The 22,244-nt window shown below is 35.3% G+C and overlaps 1 protein-coding gene across 1 annotated transcript; it reads left to right on the top strand.

The window, feature by feature from the left end:
- Window positions 1-2,657: 2,657 nt before the first annotated feature.
- LOC126725826 (uncharacterized) lies at window positions 2,658-4,772 on the top strand. The gene has a single exon (XM_050430797.1). It carries the CDS (start codon window positions 2,819-2,821, stop codon window positions 4,574-4,576), a length of 1,758 nt encoding a protein of 585 aa, XP_050286754.1. The 5' UTR covers window positions 2,658-2,818; the 3' UTR covers window positions 4,577-4,772.
- The last annotated feature ends 17,472 nt before the right edge of the window (window positions 4,773-22,244 follow it).

Raw genomic sequence — 22,244 nt, 5'->3', positions numbered from 1 at the left:
TAATATGTGAACAGTAATTTCTGATAAGATTTCTCTTTTGAATCTTTGTTCCATCATAAAAAATGCCATGATTGTTTGATTCACATGTTCAATCATATAGATTTAGGATGTTCATGATATAATCTTAGATCTATGGTTCTCTGTTAATAAAAAATCAAATCTGAAATTATTTCTTTAAAAATCATTCTTTTTCTTAATTAAAAAGCATATCTGAAATTCTTTCTTTAAAAATCATTCTTTTTCTTAATTAAAAATCAGATTTGAAATTCTTTCTTTAAAAATCATTCTATTTCTTAAATCAAATCCGAAATCCTTTCTTTAAAAATCATTCCTTTTCATAATAATAATAAAAAAAAATTAGATCTGAAATACTTTCTTTAAAAATCATTCTTTTTTATAATAAAAAATCAAATCTAAAATTATTTCTTTAAAACTCATCCTTTTTTATAAATAAAAATCATATCTCAAATTTTCATTAAAAATTCATCTTTTTCTTAGCTAAAATTAGATCTCAGTTTTTCTCACCAAAATTTATTAGATTCCTAATCTCTACTTTGTCATCAAAAATCTTTCTTATAAAAATTGGTATCAGATCTATTTTTTAACATTGTTTTCCATATTAAATATCAAATCTGATTTCTTAACACAGAAGAGTATATAGGTCCGAAGTCTTTAAATAACATTTGGCCATAGATCTAAAAAGCTTGCATAACATGTTGCATTTCATAATCTATTGTATATCACTGTTTAAGGATACTTAATTGATCATTTAAAGTCTAGAAGACCGGACTTTGTCTGAGCAGAATGGGTGCCTAACACCTTCCCATTTTGTAACCTAACCCACGAACCATAGGTTTTGGTTCATAGAATAGTATCTTGTCTTTATTTTATTTTAGTAGATTGTATCTAGGACCAAAACTTGTATTTTTTTACATAGATTGTATTTAGGACCAAAAACATGTTCTTCTACCAAGTTGTATTCACATATTCAATCAATGAAACTTGAGGTATTTTAGATATGCAAATTGTATATTGTAGTTTTCTTATTTTTTGTAATAAAAAATAAGTGGCGACTCTACAAAACCCCAAAAAAGAGGTGTCGATGCCTATCTCTTTTGATTGAGAGCACCCCAAAAAAGTTCCGATCTCTAATAAGGCAAATGATGAACCAAGAAATTACCTTCGTCTAGAGAATCCTTTGGATGACCCAAATAGGTTTAACAATCAAACAGGTGTTGTTGGATGAACAAAGTGTCATAAATATGCATTTAATGCATGAGCCATTACCAACGAATGCACACGTATACATGACCGTTGGCAAGGTAATCAATCATCTCATAAAGCCATCAGAGGCGTTACAAGAGCCATTAAGACCACCATTAAAGGCCTCCAATGGCTAGAGAAGTCAAAGATCCATATAAACCATCTCAGAACCTAAGCAAAGGTTTGTTGATATACATTCATATGGACAGATACACACATTCACCTCCATACACATTGAAATACACTCTCAGTTATTATTATCTCTCTCAATCAATATCTGACTTTATCATCAGAAGCTCATTGGCAGGCACTACACCAGTGACCAGAAGGAGATGAGCACTATTGTTATTCTCTTGCAGGTCTCAGACTCATTCACGTTGGATTCCGTCTGGATGAACCTAGCAACTGATGAATTTGGCTTCATCAGAAGTCATATGCCTCTTGTTCAGAACCAAATTCAATGCCAATTTTTGGAATATAATTGGTACCAAAATTTGACCATCCTCATTGTTTTCGTTTTCCATGTAATTGTTAAATATAAATCAAAATGTACAAGAAACGTGAATTATCGCTAAAAAATGAAAATAAATGAATGAATGATGGTAAAACTTTTATAACCTTATATTAATTTTGATGTATATATTGATAATGACTTTGTCTATATGTTTGTAGAGAAAATTTATTTTAACTAATAGGTTGTTAATCCAACTTGGGTAATTTTTTTTGGGCTTCATATACATTTATTTTAGCTCAAATAGTGTTTTGTATGACAAGAATTTTGTAATTTAATTAATTGACACTGCTTAAAATATTTGTAATATTTAAAGTTTAAAACTCCCTTTTTCATCCTAATTATTAATTTAATTTTAGTTTTCTAAAATAGTGTTATAAAGTCTGTTTGGATTGAACTTATTGTTGCTGAAACTGAAACTGAAAACTGAAAATACTGTAGCAAAATAATTTTTAAATATGTGAATAGTATCGTGGGACCTATTTTTAATATTTTTTAGTGTATGAACAATGATTTTTGTCTCCTGTACAGTAAATCCATGTGATGTTACTGTTCATATGCAAGAAAAAAATAAATAAAAAAAAAAAATTGAAAACACAATCTCGTAAACGCAAATGCTCACTCCGAACAGCATCTATGTATAAACAATTGTGATTGTTGTGGAATTCACAGTCGGCTTTTAGTCTAGTCAAAAGACAATATTTGAATTCTTAAGAGCGTTTGAAATTCAAATTATTTATCGTAGATCTTCAAATTAAATAGATGACTCATAACATGAGATCAGGCCGTTGCGCTGTGGAACCCACAAAAGCTAAAGTAACATTCCAAAGTAATAAAAGCAATTATTTCCTTTCAAACACACCTAAGCTAAACTGGAATCTCCTCTGCTCGCCACAGGTGTTCATCTTTTCTCTATCTCTCTCTCTCTCTCTCTCTCTCTCTCCCAAATCCCAATATCCCATCTCACCAGAAAACGTACAAATTAACAAACACATACCCTTCTCTCTCTTTCAGTTCCACTTTCTTTCCAAACTGAAAACAACGATGTCTGAAGTGAAACAACAACCGCTAGCAATCGATGTAGATTTGCCAGAAGAATGTTGGGAACTCATATTCAATCTCCTCCTCGACCACCACCGTCACTTCGAATCACTCTCTTTGGTCTCCAAGCACTTTCTTGTTCTCACCAATCAACTCCGAACTACCCTCACTGTCTCCGACCAAACCACTCCTTTCCTTCCTCGACTTCTCCGAAGATTCCGACATCTCAAAAACTTAGACTTCTGTGGGTTCCATGGAGACCTCGAAAGCATTCTTTGTCTGATCGCCAAATCCAAATTGGACCTCGAAGCTCTGAATATTTCGAACCAGAAGAATCTTCACTTGAATGGGTTGCATGTATTGGGTTCAAATATGAAGAATTTGAAGAGCTTGAATTGCTCCAAGGTCTCTTTTTTGCAGGACATTCATCTATTTGTTATTGCAGCGTCATTTCCACGTCTTGAAGAGCTTGATATCAGCTATCCTGAGCACAAAAACATCTTTTCCTCAATTGGGTCAGAGGATTCAGGAACATTTTCGGGGCCTGTGACTGATTTAGGAGTTTCAGAATTGTCATCGAGGCTCAATAATCTGATCAAGATCGACCTTTCAGGTAATCAGTTCATTACTGATAAGTCACTCATCCACTTGTCATCTAGGTGTGTCTTACTTAGAGAAATCGCGGTCCGAGACTGCGCTTTCATAACCCAAAATGCTATTGCTTTCACAATTAGCCATAGTCCTGGATTGAAGTCCATTGCGGTAAATGAAATTGGGTTTCCGTCTGTGGATGATGTTTTCAAAGAGTCATTTCTACATGCAAAGGTTTTAAGCGATCTTGATTTGTCAAGCTCATTTGTCTCAGATGAACTGCTTAATTCAATTGTAGAAGCGTGTCTTCCATTAAATAAACTCATTCTTGCTCGTTGCCATGGTTTCACGTTTGCTGGATTATTATTGCTATCGAGTAAGTACCATTCTCTTAGCTTGATAAGTGTTGAAGGAGTGAATTTCCTCACTGATCAGTACATAAATGAATTGTCAAAGTTTTTTTCTAAGTTAACCTCAATAAACCTTGGCTTTTGTTCTAAACTGACCAATTCGACTTTCTTTACTCTCACAAGAAATTGTCCTTTGTTGAATGAGATCAATATGGAGAGGACAAACCTAGGCGAAAAAGAATTTCCAACAAAATTTGTGGTGAACCCTCAAGTTAAGTTTCTAAATTTGGCTCAAAATGGCAAATTGAGTAACGAAAGTATCAAAAGGTTTGTGGCCATCTGCCCCAATTTACAGGTGCTCAATTTAAGCTCTTGTAGGGGTATCACAGAAGAAGGCTTTGAAGAGATTTTTAAGAGATGCAGTGAGATTAGGCACTTAGAGATAAACTATTTTAGTGCGATTACGGATTTTGCAATAGACTCTGAAGTTTCCAAATTGGAGAAATTGAGTGCAAGAGGATCAGGGGTTAATGATGAAGCTTTGGCAATGGTAGGAAAGAGAAGTTGCAGGCTATTGAATTTGGATCTGGCAGGCTGCTTGAATGTGACGGAAAAAGGGGTGAAAGAAGTGGTGAAGAACTGTAGAAAATTGAGGGAGATAAATTTGAAGTGGTGTGACAATGTGAATATTGATATTGTTGCTTGGATGGTGATTACGAGGCCATCCCTGAGAAAAATAATCCCACCATGTGGTTTTGTTCCTACGGAAAGCCAAATGAAACTTTTCTTGAGTCATGGCTGTTGTGTTTGTGAGGGCTAGCATTTTGAAAGAACATGGAAAGTCTCTTTTGGATCTTTCTAGCTCTGTTTTAGTTACTTGTGGACAATTGTTTGAAAATAAGGATTGTAGTAAATTTACAATTTTTTTTCTTTATTTGTAAATTGTAATTTTAAATTTATATATGTAGCCACTCATTTCTGTATCCAATGATCAATGTAAAAAAGGCTGTTAAGTATTTCACTGCTGTTAATGTTATGGATTTTACACAAGGTCTCTGTTAAAAGTATTCTTCTATCCAAAGAGGAATATAGTGCTCTAATGGAGAACTAGTAATTTTCGTTCAGTAAAAGTGTTAACCTATGACTAATTATACAAATTCAGCCACTTTATTTACTAGATTAGTTACCTGTATATGTAGGTTTCTTATAAAAAGAACAACCCTGCAGGTTGTTTTTCTAATTGCTTGAGAGTTCAGACAGGAGCAGAAATACAAGTTTATATGAAGGAACACAAATTCATTCAAAAGCTACCTACAGCCTATTAAAAATAACTGTCCGAAGCTGCTTATTCCATCTTAGTACATCTAACAAAGAAATTTGACCTGAGATAGCAATAAATAGGGTTGAAACTCTTCAGAATTGAGTGCATTAATGAGGAAGATTTTCTAAACCCTAGAGTGGAAGAGGAGAAGGTGTAACCGAGTAATAGAATTTGTTGACCTGGACACAGTTGGGACAGAAGAAAGTTGTCTAAAACCTTTTGACACTAAAACAACTCTGAAATAACTCAACATTCACCTTGATGGCAGGGGAGTGCAGAACGAGTATGATGGAGGAATAATAATGAATGGCTATCTCAGCGGAAATTAAGAATGCATGCAGTGTTAAAAATGTTAATATCGAAATAAGCGCGGAGAATATCACCAACCTGTGAACAGTGAAGCTTCTTTGGGGTTTTTTGTGGGATTGCGATTTGTCCAAATTCGATTAGACTTCCTCGATGACCGGGTTTAGTTTGAGGAGTTGAATTAGCGGACTGTTATTGCGTACTAGGGGAGCATGCTCCCCACCCCTTTGTGAGAGGAAAGGAATATTTGGTGAACATTAACATCCATTAACATTTGAGCAATGTATTCCCTTAAAAAGATAAATTCATCTGACTTTCATCTGACTTTTTTTAAAAAAGGACAGTATGCCAAACTATGGACGACAAAATTTACTTCCCTAAAAAGAATGCACCCTTCTTAATTTTTTTATTTTTTATTTTTTTTACAAGATAGAATTTTTACTTTAGTCTAATTTAAGTGTATATGTGTGTGAAACTCCCTCTTGGAGATTTAAACCCTATCCCTTGCCTCCCACACCCCACAAGCATTTATACCTACGGAGTGACCACTGCACCAAGGGTGCACGGTGGTCTTCCTAATTTTCTAAATTTAAGGGATAGGGACAGCAATCATTAAATGATGAATGACTCTTATTTATAAGAAGGATTTTACTAACATATGTCCTTAGTAAACCATTTCTGGATAACATATGTCTTTAGTAAACCATTTCTGGAAAAAATTTATAGGGAATTAGAAAAGCTGTCAAACTTTTTGACAGCTTTTACAATTCCTAATAAAAACTTTCCAAAAACGGATTTGTTAATGAATGCACTAAGGACATACATTAACAGGACCCTTATAAGAAAGAATTTGTATTGGGTGATAGTATTTATTGAGCATATATGTGTTTTCTTCATGAACACGCATGCATTACATGTTGCACTCAACAAGGGCTCTTGGGTCTCACAGATGCTCCAAACCTATTTGAGAGATTTTTTATCAAGCCCAAGTTGTTGCGAAATGTCTCTTTTACTACTTCATAAATTTTTCCTTTTTAGCACATTCACAACTAGGTTGCTAAAAATATAGCTTTTAGAAACTCAAATCACTACTTTATCTATTTTAACATCCCACATATAATACACCCAACATCAAAGATTTTATTTAATATTCATCACATTAAAATAATATAAATAACACAAAAAAATAATATATCCAACACAATAAACATCAACCACAATCATTAACATATTAAAATACTACTTTTTTTCTTAACACCCCATATTAAAAAGCTTTTTTTTTTAAAGATACCGTTTGGATCACGTCCACATCCACGCGCTTTGTGTTTCAGCATTTTTTTTTTTTTTTTTGGACCAGCACCTAGTGCATTGTACATGAGACATGAACAATGCAAATAGGCAAATGAACAGTGTTTTTTAGTGTAAACAGTAATAAAAAAAAAAAAATTTATTGTTTTCAATTTTCAATTTTCAGCAAAATAAGCGGTATCCAAATGCCCATAAGTGTAAGCTACAGTGCTCAAACTCAATTTGTTTTGGGTATACCTTCTTTGCTACATAAACATTTTTAGGGAATAGGTTGCTAAATTGACTTTATAGAGATGCTCTTAGTTGGTCCGTTTCTCATGCGTGGGCTTGATCCACACAATGAAAGGAAGAAAAGATAGGTGGATTTAGCCCCAGCTAAGGAACTCTCATGCTGGAATTTGTGGGCCCAAGTTTAGCTAATTTTGTGGGCTGAATTTTATCAATTTATAAGGCTAAAATAATGAATTTTGCTCCTTTTCTTTTTCTTTTTGGAATAAGTACTTACATAGGTCCAAAGATTTTCAAAACCCAAAAAGTATCCACAATAGCTTTAAATCATACACGTGGTTTAGTTAACTTAATTGGTAAACTATTTGATGGTTGAATAAGAAATCTAAAGTTCAATCCTTGCCTACACCAAAAATCAATTGATATCTTGGTTTGATAATAAAGAACACAATGTCATATGTTGAAATTTTATAAATAAATAAAAAATAATAATAAAGCTCTAAATCATAGATTTCCCTATAGAGAGGGAAAATTTCTGACCTATCACAAGCTGACACATCATACTACCAAATCCATAAAGTACGGCCAATTATAAAAAGCCACGTACTACTACTAGGTTTTGCTATCACTATTCAAAAACCAATAGAAATTTGTCAAGTGTCGTTGAAATGGAAATGCATCAAAAAAACCAATCACACATCAGCGTGTGTAAGCAATGACATAAGCAGCCCGGTGCATGTAAGCAATGACATAAGTAGTCCAATCGGGTGTTGACATGTGTCACCTTGAAAATCAAGACATTTTGGCCAATCAAAAGATGCCATGTGTATTGGAGAAAAAGTCTTAAAGCTCCTCCAATAAAATTGTGACACATGTCACCAATCAGACTTCACCACGTGTTGCTCACCCACCCCCAAGCTCCTATAAATAGAAGCCTTCCTAAGGCATTTCTAGACACCAAGACATGCAGAGCACAAGCAACATCAAAGAAGATTCAGAAGCACTCAGAAGTACAGAAACTTTGCAAGAATCAAGCCTCAAAGCCTTCAAGAGCTTAAACCTTAAAATTGAAGAACATGTGAAGCAAAACCATCCAAACTACCTTCCTAAATCATAAAGTTTACTGGAATCAAGCTTAAAAGCCTCCAGAAACTTCAAGAAACCGTAAATTAGTGAATCTCTACGGGTTCAAGCCTTAAAAGCCCCAAAGAATTTCCACCACAAAACCTTTGAAGACGAAGAATACGAAGAACATACGAAAAATAAGAAGAACAAAGAATTTCTAACAAGCTCATAGCCAGAGATTCATTGTAATTCTGTTTCAAGGGTCTTCGATCCATCCTTCAACCAAATTGAAGGATATTTGGTGTTCGAGTCAAAATCACATTATTACAATTCCAATCAACAAGTCTTTCAAGGAGATTGAATTAAAGGATCACTCTTTTGTAATTTCAGAGAATTGTACCACATATTCATCAATACAAATTTGCATTTGTGAAACTATTTTACTTGTTTGATTTATTTCAAACTAGAAATTTAGTCGTCTACAAATTCTAGCATGCCCAGTGGGACCTCTCATCTCTTTCTCCTTCAAAAGAAAAGAAACTCAACATCATTTTGCTACCAGCTTCGATGGCCTCTAGCAAGAATGTCCGAAAATCAGTGGTTGATGCTTACATTGTCGATGATTATGCCGGCCCAATCACTCACAATCGATCTAAAGCTCTCGCTCAACTTCAACCCCAACCAACAAAAGAAAGCAAGGTTCATACTATCATCTCTCTGAACTTTCTTGCAAAAAAGAAAGTCGCTACTAAGGATTCATCTTTCTCGAAAGTTTTGGAGATTGATAATGAATCATCCACAACAAAGACCTTTTCTATCAACTCTTCACCCGTGATGAGAAACTTAAGGAATGAAGTACCTTTGATTCATCCTATTTCATCATTTTCTCCATCATATCTAGAGGTCATGCCAGTGATGATAACTAACACCTCTACCATGGAAGAAAAGATGATGGAAATAGAACAAAAAGTCGCCTTCCTTACAAAGACACTTGAAGATAAGGACGTCACAATTGCAACCTTGATGAACAAACTGGAGGTACAAGATTCGGGTGAATCAAGTCTTAACCTTAAGCACCCGCCCAACATTACCTTGAAAGGAGAAAATGCTAGGGTTAATAATGGAAAAGGAGTTAAAGACGCTCCTCAACGGGGACATTCCACCTCAATGGCCTTGTTATCTCTCCAACAACTGCAAGACAAGATAACAAATACCATTCGAGCATAGTATGGGGGTTCTTCCACTAGTTCCCTCATATATTCAAAACCTTACACAAAGCGCATCGACAACATGGGAATACCAAATTGGTACCAACCTCCTAAGTTCCTACTATTTGATTGGAAGGGCAATCCAAAACAACACATTGCTAACTTCATAGAAACTTATGAGAATGCAGGAACTCAAGGAAGCCTCCTTGTAAAACAGTTTGTCAATTTGCTCAAGGGAAATGCATTTGATTGGTACATTGACTTGGAATCTGAGTCAATCAACAATTAGGAACAACTCAAAAGGGAGTTTCTCAACCAATTTTATAGCATGCATCGCACGATAAGCATGATGGAGCTTACTAATACCAAGCAATGGAAGGATGAGTCTGTTGTTGATTATATCAATCGATGGCGATTTTTGAGTTTAGATTGCAAAGATAGACTTTCTGAAATCTCGGCTATAGAAATGTGCATCCAAGGCATGCATTAGGGACTTCTTTACATCTTTTAAGGGATAAAACCCTAAACATTTGAAGAGTTAGCAACTCGTGCGCACGACATGGAGTTGAGTATCTCTAGCCATGGAAATACAAAACCTCTTGTACCTGAGGAAAGGAAAGAAAGAAGGGAAATAAGGAAGAATGACAGGAATGCGAAAAGTAACATCAAAGACTCAATGAATATCAACTCTGCCCCAGTCAAAATTTCGACAAGAAATGTGAAGGCTAATGAGAAGAGGTTTGAAGGAGGCCAACGGCGTGAAATGTGTCGCTCGTCACTTAAGGAATGGGAACAAAAGGTATGTCCTTTCCCAGATGATGATATGCCCGAAATGCTAGAACAATTGCTCAAGCTGAAATTAATTGAATTGCCAGAATGCAAACAACTAGAAGAGATAGGGAAAATTAATGACCCAAAAGTATTGTAAGTATCTTCGCAACATAAGCCATCTAATCCAAAAATGCTTTGTTCTTAAGGAACTCATCATAAAGCTAGCCAAAGAAAGGAAAATCAACTTGGATTTTGATGATGTTGCCAAGTCAAACCTTGCAACGTTTGCTTACCTAGTTGCATGTGTCCGACTACTAAGTAGGGGGCAAATACCACACTTATCCAATTTGGTTCTCTAGAACCTGTTCAAGTTCAGCTCTCACAAGAAACATCTTACTATAACTCAAATGATGATAAAGGTCAACAATGGACGAGGAGGAGGGCTGGACGATGGTTACTTGCAGGAAATGGAAGAAAAGACCAGAATTCCCTTTTCATTTGATCACCCAGGAGTCCAGAAGAACACAAAACCATATTCATCCTTGGTCAAGAGGAAGGAACGATAAAAGGCAAGAAAGACTGGGAACAAAAATGTATGACGATTCGGAACAAACCCAAAAACTTTGAAATCTCATCACATTGGAAGAATTCTTCCCCATAAAATTCTTTCAAAATGACTTAGCAGAAGCTATTCACATGGTCTCTTGTTACGAAAATCATGACGAAGAGAAGGAGGTTGACCATGGTGGTCTAGATGAGACTTTGTCATCTTTAAAGGAACTCCAATCTTAGGTTGATGAAGTTGAACCCTTACAATCCTCCACCTCATCAAGAGAAGTTCTCACCCAATCTCTTGAAAAGCCAGAGATGTACACCCCTTATACCAACACACTTCAACAAACCCAAGAATGTTGCGCGTGCTCTCCAAACTTAACTTTCACTGACGAGGATCTGTTGTTAGGCTCTAAGCCCCACAATCGTCCACTTTATGTCTCTGGTTATGCTAATGAACAAAAGATCAATTGTATTCTCATTAACGGACGTTCAGCTGTTAATATACTATTGAAAATGACGATGAGAAGACTTGGTCTTACTATGGAGGAATTATCGTATAGTCATTTGGTCATTCAAGGTTTTAACCAAGGAGGACAACATGTGATCGGCATGATACACTTGGAATTAATCATTGGAAAATTGACAAGCAACGTTTTGTTCCATGTCATTGATGCCAAGACAACCTACAGCATGTTGTTAGGACGTCCATGGATCCATGGAAACAGAATAGTACCGTCAACTTTGCATAACTGTTTCAAGTTCCTTCAAGGTGGAATAAAAAAGATCAATGCCGACTTGAAACATTTTACTGAGACTAAAGCTCACTTTGCTGACGCAAAGTTTTATGTAGAAGATGACATTCCTAATGAAATTCTCTCAGTTGAGATCCCGTCCATGGAAAGCAAGCAGGGTGAAAAGAAGCATGTTAAATTCATCACTGGAAAGGATATTCCTTCACCAAAAAAAGGTCCAGAATGTGGAAATAATCATTCTAGTGAATCTACTAGTAATTTAGTGAGAGCGGAAATTTCAACGCCTTCCAACAACCCTCTATTCCTTTGTTATGTACCATTATCATGCCGCAAGAAAGGACAATCACCATTTGCAAAATGCCTTCAATCTACAATAAACATAGGAAAGCCTCCTACAAAGCTAACAATGGAGGATGTAGCCATATTGAAAGAAAATCATGCCATGCCTTTAACTTCATCCACAAATCCTTTGCTCTCGAAGCCACTAAATGGATTCGTGTGGTCTGGGAAACTAATTCTAGAAGTCACCGAAGAGAAGGTGCATGGCCTTAGCAAAACACAAAGGAAAATGCGGCTTGAAGGGCATGGAATTCCTATCCCAAAGACTGGATTAGGTTATACTTTAGAACAACCAGCTCAGGTATGGATCAAGAAAAGAAGAAACACTTCAAGTTCCCAATACATAACAGTGGAGGTCGGCAAAAGTTCAAAACAAAGAAAAGATCACTCTTCATCGTGCATCTTGATGTTCGATTGCATCAAGGCCTCATGGTCACAAATCACAGTGTTTGACAGGTTAAATACAGCTTGCTTAACTTAAAATCAAGACACTCTTGCATGTAGATCAGTCTTTGATCATTTGGGGGGCAATGTAAAGGCCCATTGATAGTTGCTTTCAAAACTTAATAAACTTTGAGGTTCAAAAGGAGGAGAAAGCTAATGATGATATCCGCAATAGCATTCCTTCACTTGAGCAAGTCAATCACTTGTCCACAATGAGTAAATTGAAGAGTATCATCCACATTTCATATTACAGTAGAAGAATTTTAGATGTTGAAGCAAGCAATGAAGAGGTCGATGAAGCTACCCCAGCCTTGGAAGATTGAGGATAGACTATAGTTGATGAACTTAAAGAAATCGATTTAGGAACAACTGAAGAACCCCGACCAACTTTTATCAATTTACTTCTCACTCTTGAAGAAGAAGAAGGATACCTTAAGCTCCTAGTAGAATATAAAGATGTGTTTGCTTGACTTACAAAGAAATGCCTGGGCTTAATCCAAGTATTTCTCTACACCATTTGGCAGTAAAGAAGGGCGTGGGCCCAGTCAAACAAGCACAAAGACACTTTCGGCCGGAGCTTATCCCCCAAATAGAAACCGAGGTCAATAAGCTAATCGAGGCGGGCTTCATTTGTTAAGTGTAATACCTAGAATGAATCACTAACATTGTCCTTGTCAAAAAGAAGAATGGACAAATCCGGGTGTGCATGCATTTCCCAAGGATGATTTTCCATTACCCATCACTGAGGTCATGGTTAACACCACTACTAGTCATGAAGCTTTATCTTTCATGAATGGTTCTTCAAGTTACAACCAAATTTGAATGAATCCTAAAGACAAAGAGCTTACAGCTTTTTGTACTCCCAAGGGAATTCACTGTTACAAAGTAATGCCTTTTAGACTAAAGAACGTGGGTGCTACTTATCAACAGGCCATGCAAAAGATCTTTGATAATGTACTTTATAAATACGTTGAGTGTTATGTTGATGATCTTGCGGTTAAAAAAAATGAAGGGAAGACCATCTGGTAGATCTGCAATTTGTGTTCAACTGCCTAAGGAAGTATCAGCTTAAAATGAACCCCTTCAAATATGCTTTCGGCGTAACATCTGGGAAATTCCTTGGTTTCATTGTAAGGCATCGCGGTATTGAAATTGACTAGTCCAAAATTGAAGCTATCTAGAAAATGCCAGAGCCTAAGAATCTGTGAGAACTTAGAGGCTTGCAAGGAAGACTCCCTTACATATGACGATTTATCTTAAACTTGGCTAGCTGATGTCAACCTTTCAATAGGTTAATGAAGAAGGATGTGCACTTCGAATGGGATGAGGCTTGTAGCAATGCTTTTTCAAGCATAAAAAGATATTTGCTTAATCCTCCAATTATAGGTACTCCTATCCTAGGAAAGCCATCGGTGCTATACATCGCGGTGCAAGAAAAATATCTAAGTGCTCTTATGGAGCAAGAAAATGAAGAGGGGAAAGAAAGAGCTCTTTATTATCTGAGTCGAACTCTTAATAGGGCTGAATTAAATTATTCTCCTATTGAAAAGACGCATCTTGCTCTTTTCTTTGCCATAGACAAATCGAAGCACTACATGCAAGCATATACAGTCCATTTGATAGCAAAGGCAACCCGATTAAACATGTCCTCTCCAGGCCTATGGTTTCAGGTGGTATAGCTTGATGGGATCCTGCTACAACAACATGACCTTACTTTATTCCACAAAAAGCTGTCAAAGGACAAACAATGGCAGATTTCTTTGTTGATCACCCAGTTCCATCTGATTAAGAGTTCTCTGATGATTTCTCGAATGAAGACGTATTTTACATTGAAGTAATGCCACAATGGATGATTTTTTCAATGGGGCTGCATGTCAAGAAGGAGCGGGGGCAGGTGTAGTGTTTGTTTCTCCACAACGGCAAATACTTCTATACTCATTCTCATTAAGTAAACTTTGCTTTAACAATGTAGCCAAATATCAAGCATTAATTATTGGTCTACAAATGGCCATTGAGATGGGCATATAGCAACTCGAGATCTTTGGGGATTCCAAATTAATTATAAACCAAATCTTGGAACAATGTGACATCAAGAAAGAAGATTGTATCCCTTATTTCAAATACGCGAAGAAGTTGCTAGCAAATTTTGAGACCATCACACTAGAGCATATACCAAGGAAGGAAAATAGACAAGCTGATGCTTTAGCTAATTTGGCTACCGCCTGAGCATTATCCTAGCTAGGAAGAGATAATCAAAGTTGATGTTTCCCAAAGGTGGGTAGTACCTTTCATGGTTGAAGAAGAAGAAGAAGAGCAAACCAACATTATTTTTGTATGCCTTGTTGAAAAAGAAGATTGGTGACAAGCGATCGTTAAGTACCTTCAACATGGAATACTACTGGATGATATATGCCACAAGATTGAAGTTCAACGAAGGGCTACTCGATTCATTTACTATAAGGACACTCTTTTCCACCGTTCATTTGATGGTTTGTTTCTCCATTGCTTAGAAGGGAAGGAGGCTAAACAAGCCTTAAAGAAGGCTCATTCTGGAATATGCGGGGCACACAAATCAGGTCCTAAGTTACACTACAAGATCAAACGAATGGGTTACTATTTGCCTACGATGGTGCAAGATTCCATGGAGTATGCTAAGAAGTGCGAAGCTTGTCAGTATCACCCAACTATAGCTTCTTGGCCTTTTGATGCATGTGGGCTTGACGCAATAGGGCCATTACCAAAGTCATCTAGTGGCCATTTGTACATCTTAGCTACAACTGATTACTTCTCGAAGTGGGCGGAAGTTGTGCCTCTTAGGGAGTTGAAGAAAGAAATGGTGGTCAATTTCATTCGAACTCATTTGATCTACCGGTATGGTGTCCTTCGTTATATCATAACTGATAATGGCAAACCGTTCTACAATAGGCTGATGATAGAGCTGTGCAACAAGTTTGGTTTTAAATAGTATAACTCCTCCAGGTACAATGCCCCCAACAAATGGACTAGCTGAAGCATTTAACATAACACTTGGTAGTTTGTTAAAGAAGGTGGTATCCAAGACAATAGCACTCTTTCTTCAATCACAAATCCCATAACAGTAGCACCATTTACAAATTTGAACAAAATTAACTAGTTGCACCACCATCTTCAAATCCGAAACCCACTAACATTAACACCACCACAAATAAAATAGGGGAAATAAAATCAAGTAGGAGATAAAGAGAAAAGAATAAATCCAAGTGTGTAGTGAAAGAAGAGTGAAAGAAGGAGAAAAAAAAAAGAAACAAAAAAGAAGAAAGATGGAGGAGTGGAGATAAGGGAGAAAAAGAAAGAAAAATAAAAGAAAAAAGAAGTCTGAAGAAGCTACAGGGAGACAAGGGATTGATAAGGTGAGTGGGGGTAGGTGGGTTTTGAATTTTGAATTTTGACCTATAATGGCATTTGCAAACATTGTTATAGGTCCATTATTTAAAAAAAAAAAAAATCTCTAGTTCCGATATATATATATATATATATATATAGAGAGAGAGAGAGAGAGAGAGAGAGAGAGAGATATGATATGTTCACAATATTTTTACAATATTTTTACAACAAATCTTAAGTGGCATGTTGTTACTGGTTGTTATTGTTGGGCAAAAAAGTAAGCTTGGTATTAAGTTCAAATTCACAACTAATCACTTATGATTTGTTGTGAAAATGTTGTGGACGTATCATCTCTCATTTAAATATAAATATATAATAATATATACATTTATATAAATATATATATATATATATATAATTCAAATATTCTAGAATATGCCATAGAATATTCTAGGCATATTCCTAATATATGCCATTCTTTGTTGAACTGCTAAAACATTTGGATTTGGATTTGGTTTTTTTTTTTATTTAAAGGTGGCAGTTGTCAAACACAAGTATAGGTCCTTCTCTTACAAGGGCCTATAGTGGAATTTGACAAATGCCACTATTGGTCTTTTTTCCTCTAGCCCTTATTAAAAAAAACCCAACCAAAAAAAAAAAAAAATGAAATAAAAAGTGCAACGCCACTATAGGAGGGCCTATAGTGGAGTTTGTCAAACAACACTATAAGTCTTTTTTCTCCCCTGGCCCTTACTAAAAAAACCCAATCGAAAAAAAAAAAAAAAAAAAAAAAAAAAAAAAAAAAAAAAAAAAAAAAAAACCCCTCTTATATAGGCCCTTTTTAAAACTATAGTGGTCCTTTTTTAATTTTTTAATTTTTTTTTAGTTAGTTCTTTTTTTTAATGGCCTATAGCAGCGTTTGTAAGACCAAGACAAACGCCACTATAGGCCTTTGTAAGACCAAGACCTATAGTGGCGTTTTAAAAACACTGCTATAAACCCATTGTTTTAAAACGCCGCTAAAGGACTTCCTGAACATAGCTATAGATACGCCTATAGCAACGTTTATAAAAAATACCACTATTAGGTACCTATAGTGGCGTTTTGACAAACGCCACTAAAAAAATGCCACTATAAGCCTAGTTTTTTTGTAGTGTGAAACAGAGAGGAATTAAACTCTTATATTTAGTTATTTGAGGATATAGCTTTACTTCAATGTTTTTTTAAACATAATGACATAATGAATACATTTAATATTTAGTGGAAGTCATGAAATAAATGAAATTGGAAAAAAAAAAAAAAAAAAAAGCCATAGCAAAAATACATGGTATTGGGACATTTGTCCAATATGTGCAAATAAAAAACTATTGGGGAGGAACTTCAGCCTAAAACAGTTGCAGCTTTGAGAGATGATAAACTATTTGGTTATGTATTAAAAAGACCAGTGTACCCAGTTGGTCCAATAGTAACACAATCAGGTAACTCGTCCAAGAATGGCTTGCTATTTGATTGGCTAAACAAGCAACCAAATGATTCTGTGGTGTATGTGTCATCTTTTGGGACAGTAATGATATTTCATGTCCTTCTATTATGGATATAATTTTTACTTATTTTTAATTAAAAAAATTAGTAGCATTCTCGTGCATCGCACGGGTTCTTTTCTAATACTTATTAAACCAAATGTAAGAGCACATTATGATTATTGTAATATATTACTTCATAATATTTGTATTTATCTCATATTTAATATTACTTCATAATATTACATGTTTCATCTTATATTAGAGCCAATTTAGCTTTTAATAATTGAAATTAGAGAGATGTTTAAACCTGAACATGTTAACATTTGATTTAAAACTAGCCCGTGCATCGCACGGGTTAGCTACTAGTTATTATTAAAACTAAAATTCATTTGAAACATGAGCTGCGTGCATCATCAAAAACCGCATTCCTTTAATAAATTCTTTACTTATTTTAAGAAAATATTTTGTTTTAATGAAACTTTTTTTTTTAGAAGAAAACCTAAGAACTTGATAGTAAGAATCACTAATTTCTTTAATCAAAGAAAAAAAAAAAGGAATTAATTAATTTAGAGTTGAAGCATCTACCTTTTAAATTCTCCGAAAAGCCATGCATGAAAAGGATTAAGACCCTCCATCAAAAAAAAAAAAATAGTTTTGCACCCTATAAATTATATCTTCTTTTTTTCTTTTCTTTTTTACCTTCTAACTTCTATATAGCCCATAATAATAATAATAATACAGAGAAAATTATGAATGGAAATCTTAATATGATGCTTCTTCTGGCGATGATGATGGCTTTCATTATGCCTGGACTTGTTGTAGTACAAACTCATGAAGCCTTCGCTCCCTTTGTCCATAACCATCCTCCTCACTCTCAACTTCTCTCTCACATTCTCTCTTCTTTCCCCACCTTTTTTCTAAGTCACCCTCGCGTAGACTCCCCACCTCCTCTTGATAAATTTGAAAGGCTTAGTACTGCAAAATGCATCATTACCTGTGGTAGTACAGGTTGCTATAAACTTCATGGAAGTATTCCTAAAATTTTTGCTTATTGTTTTGGTAATTGTGCAAAAGAAGTATGCGGTAGCGATAATTAGAATCTATCCATGAATTAGACGTATGTGGTTTCCATCCCCATGCCCGATTGAACCACCACCTAATGAGTTGCTGAAAATAAATTTCAACAGCGCAATGTTCTCAGAGTTTAATAGCTCGAGAGCTGGAGTGGTGATTAGCAACCATCAAGGTCTAGTCGTTGCCTCTCACGCAGAAGTTTTCCCAAGCTTTTGCTCCCATGGAGATGGAAGCTTTAGCTGCTGCAAGGGTATTGGAGTTTGCTGCTGAGTTAGGAATTACACACGCTGTTTTGGAAGGTGATTCCCAGATGTTGATTTTTTATTATGTAAAACCATGAATTTTTTATGAAAAAATATAGATCTTGTTTTTATGAGAGAGATGGAATTAATTTTTCAAAAGAAACTTTAGTTCTAATTTTTGATGTAGAAAACAAAAGAAACCTCATATGCATGAAATAATTGTAGATCTAAGACTCTAAGTAGCAACTTAGTCCTAGATCTAAGATTAAAAATTATGAACAAGCAAGATCCAAGAATTAAAAAATGTGAAGGACCCTAGATCTACATATTTGAGCATGTGAATCAACAAGAAAACATATCCTAAACATGTGAATTAAGATTTAGAAAGGAAAATCATGCAAAAGAATGAGATCTATATATGAACATGCAAAGAATAAAATTTCAAGAACAAACATATATACATATTATTCAGAAAATATTAAAAACAAAATACATACCTGCATGAATAAATTCAAACCAAGGGGAATTTCTTTAGAAATCAAAGAGAAGAGATCTCTCTAAAGAAGGCTCACTAACACAAAAGAAAATCTTGAAGAGAATTATGAGAATGATATTTGTTTATGCCCATTTTTGCAAATTCATACCCAAAAGCCCAATAAAAATCAAGGCTCAAAGGCCCACCAAGAAGACCAAAGAGCAAGAAAGGCCCAAAGAAAAGAAATAAAAATAAAAGCCTAGACTTATGCCTAGGCTGAGAGAGAAATGCAATGGAAAGTGGCCTGCAACAGAATACAGATCCTCTGTAGAATGACTTTGGCATATTAAGGCAAATTGGGTCCAAGACCCATTTGATCCAGTAAAGATTATTTGGCCCACAAAGGCCTAAATCCTTTTGTATAAAAGGATAAGAAGCCAAATCTATCTCTAGTAAGAGACACAATGAAAGAAAACAAAAGTAGCAGCAGCAAAAAACGTGTGAATGAGAAAGAAACCAAAATCAGAGAAAAGACAAAAGTAGTCAAGCAAGTGAGTAAGGTAAGGTCTGGGCTTTGCCCTTCTACATCCCAGCCATGCAAAGGAGTAGGTCCCACGGCTAATGAGGTGCAAACAATGTGGTTTAATGGAGGGAGGAAAGGGCTAAGAACTGGTATCCTGTTGAGCCCACTTTAGGGAATATACTTTGCTGGGAAGGCATCTTTACCAAAAATGGGAAGAAGGTAGGTAGGAACCATTTAATGCATGATAGAAAGTGAAGACAAAGAAAATTAATGAGGGCTTTACCATTTTGAGAAGAGAAAGAGTGGTAATGGCGTATGGAAAATCGTCCTTTACCAAAACGATGAGGAAGTTTGACGTAAAGCCAAGTAGTGGGATTGAACCCACCTACCCCCAGCCAGAAGATAGTGGCCAATATGTTATGGGTGTTTGCTAAATGCTTGCAGCTGACAAAATGGTTGGTGAAAATAAGGGTAAAAATAAAAAAGAGCATGGATTGAGTTGTGGTATAAATAGGAATAGTACCCATGAATATGGGAAAAATAAAACAAAAACACTGTAACCAAGGAAATCTGAATAGTGAGTAGAAAGGGAAAGAAGAGAGAAAAGAGAAAGAAACTAACATTTGAGAGAAGAAAAAAGTAGAGTATATACAATAGGAGAGTATAGCATGCATCACTAGGAATCCTTTCCATCCCTCATAAAACACCAAAGCACACTCTTTGCAATCTCCAAAGGACGGTTACTCTGACTCACATTCCAAACTACTCAACTTTGTAGCCTAATCGGGTAACAAGTTTGTGTGAGTTGGAGTTGACCTCTCTTAGTCAACATCCTGCTGAGAACATTTTTCTTTTGATTCATGATTATGCCTACAGAAACTTTATTTATTATTTGCTAACACGTGTATTAATTTTTTTTACTTTAACTAATCCCGCCATACATATATATATATATACATTGCAGTCCATATTCTGTAGAGTATGTTTTATATATTTATAAGTTAATTAAGTATAAGTATATATATGAATATATGTATGTGTGTATATATATATACACACACACTTATATATTTGAGAATATTTATGCTAGCCCTTGTAAACTAACATTTGCTTGATGGGTATTTTCTTTGGCTTTTAAAGTTTAAGTGAAGAAAGTGAAGAAATATGTCTGTAGTAGAAAATGGAGAATAGTCATTCACAGTGCAAAAAAAGTGCAGAAAACTTTATTGCATAGCAAAAGGTTAAGAAAATTCAGTTCTGTAGTAGAAGTTGGAGAAGTGTTCCTCTTGCAGTAGAAAATGGAGAATAGTCATTCACATTGCAGATAAGTTCAAAACACTTTACTACACAACAAAAAGTTAAAAAAAAGCCAGTTCCGCAGTAGAAGTTGGAGAGCTATTCCTTTTGCAATAGAAATGGAGAATAAGCCCAGTTTCGCAGTGTTGCCCCTGGGACTATGGACTCAATGTTTGTGCACAAACTAGCAACGGCAGAATGGGACCTTAGGGCCTATTCCGCGGGAGTGTTAGACCCAACTTCCTTCCTAGAAAAAGTCTAGACTAGAAGCTGTCTAATAACATTAAGACATGTGTCTAGGGTACAAGAAGTAAGAAAACCACCCCCAACAATCTTTAGAAGTTTATGGTCTAGTGAAGATCAAAAGTTCTAAAGGACTTTAAGAGGTTCTTTTACGTTAGGGGAAAGGGTGCTGAATGTTGGGTGTTTCTCTCTATTTATAGAGGTGTGATCAATGGCTTAAAAAAAAAGTCAAATCAGCTTAAAAAATAAGTAAAAAAAGTACGGAAAAGTCCTAAAAAAATGGAGATTTGGTTAAGAATTTAGCTAAGTTTTCAAATCTGAACACGTTTCAGTATTTTAACCATATCTCTCTACTCAAAATTCATATTATGCTGAAATATTTTAGCTAAAGAAAATTCAATTCCCTACAACTTGCCAGAAATAACCTAGTCCAAATTTTGATGTTTACAATGCCAAAAGTGCCTTAGAACGTGAGTCTGAAAACTGCTACTTGATTAACATGTTTTTGAAGTGTTTTCCATGTCTAAAACTATATTTGGTCGAATTTTTAATGTATGTTCATGATAAGGAATATTCCAAAGTGATAATTCGGATTTTTAAAATAATTATCTTGAAGATAATTACTTTAAAATCTTATTATCTAATAGTCTTTAAATCTTATTAGCTCACTTGTTTTAATCTTATACAACAAATCACATCTTAAGGAAAATACTTAATCAATCACAAAAATTCTTTTAATAAATTTCAATTAACAACCAATCAAAATTAATTTCAATTAATCACACATGATATGTTTCACCCAAATGGATGTATGCAAACCATTAAAACTTGATCTTGTGATATCTTTCGATCCAACCATCCGATTTGGAAACCGAATGCAACATTGTGATCGTTGAAACCTCAAGATCATTTTCATGTATGTAATAAATTAGTTAGTGACTAAAATGCAATCATGATTTTTGGGGTGCATAAAATGGCCATTTTGTCATCTCCCAATGTTAAATTATGGGTGTGAAATAAAGTGTCTACACACATCTTTAAGAAATACCAATGATTGGTGATAACGCCATACACCTTCATACCTACAACACCCCCCCCCCCCCCCCCCCCCCGGCCACACACACACACACACACACAAGCACCGTGAGTACAAATAGTGCAAACAATTAACCCACAAGATGAACTGTAAGGGAGAGGGACCTTCAATTATCCCTTGCACATGCACTATCTCACAAAGTCGTCATTATGCTATTATGACCCCCAATCCCCTTGATACTGAGTTTGAACATCAATGACTGAGGAACCTAATGTATTATCCAAGAACCGAACTTGGTGTGGACAACTAAAAATCTCAATGTTTTAGGATGGTTGCACATTAGATCATTGGAGACGTGACTCTTTGTGTGCTTGTGTCTCTAGGGTGGGATGTGTGCTTGTAAGTCCCTTTTTCTT

The sequence above is a fragment of the Quercus robur genome, chromosome 5 (genome assembly GCF_932294415.1).
Source record: "Quercus robur chromosome 5, dhQueRobu3.1, whole genome shotgun sequence".
NCBI lineage: Eukaryota > Viridiplantae > Streptophyta > Magnoliopsida > Fagales > Fagaceae > Quercus > Quercus robur.
This window is presented reverse-complemented; position numbering and strand designations above follow the sequence as displayed.

What these genes read in the sequence shown, in the direction of transcription:
- LOC126725826 (XM_050430797.1), top strand. Translation starts at nt 2,819, where the DNA reads ATGTCTGAAGTGAAACAACAACCGCTAGCAATCGATGTAGATTTGCCA.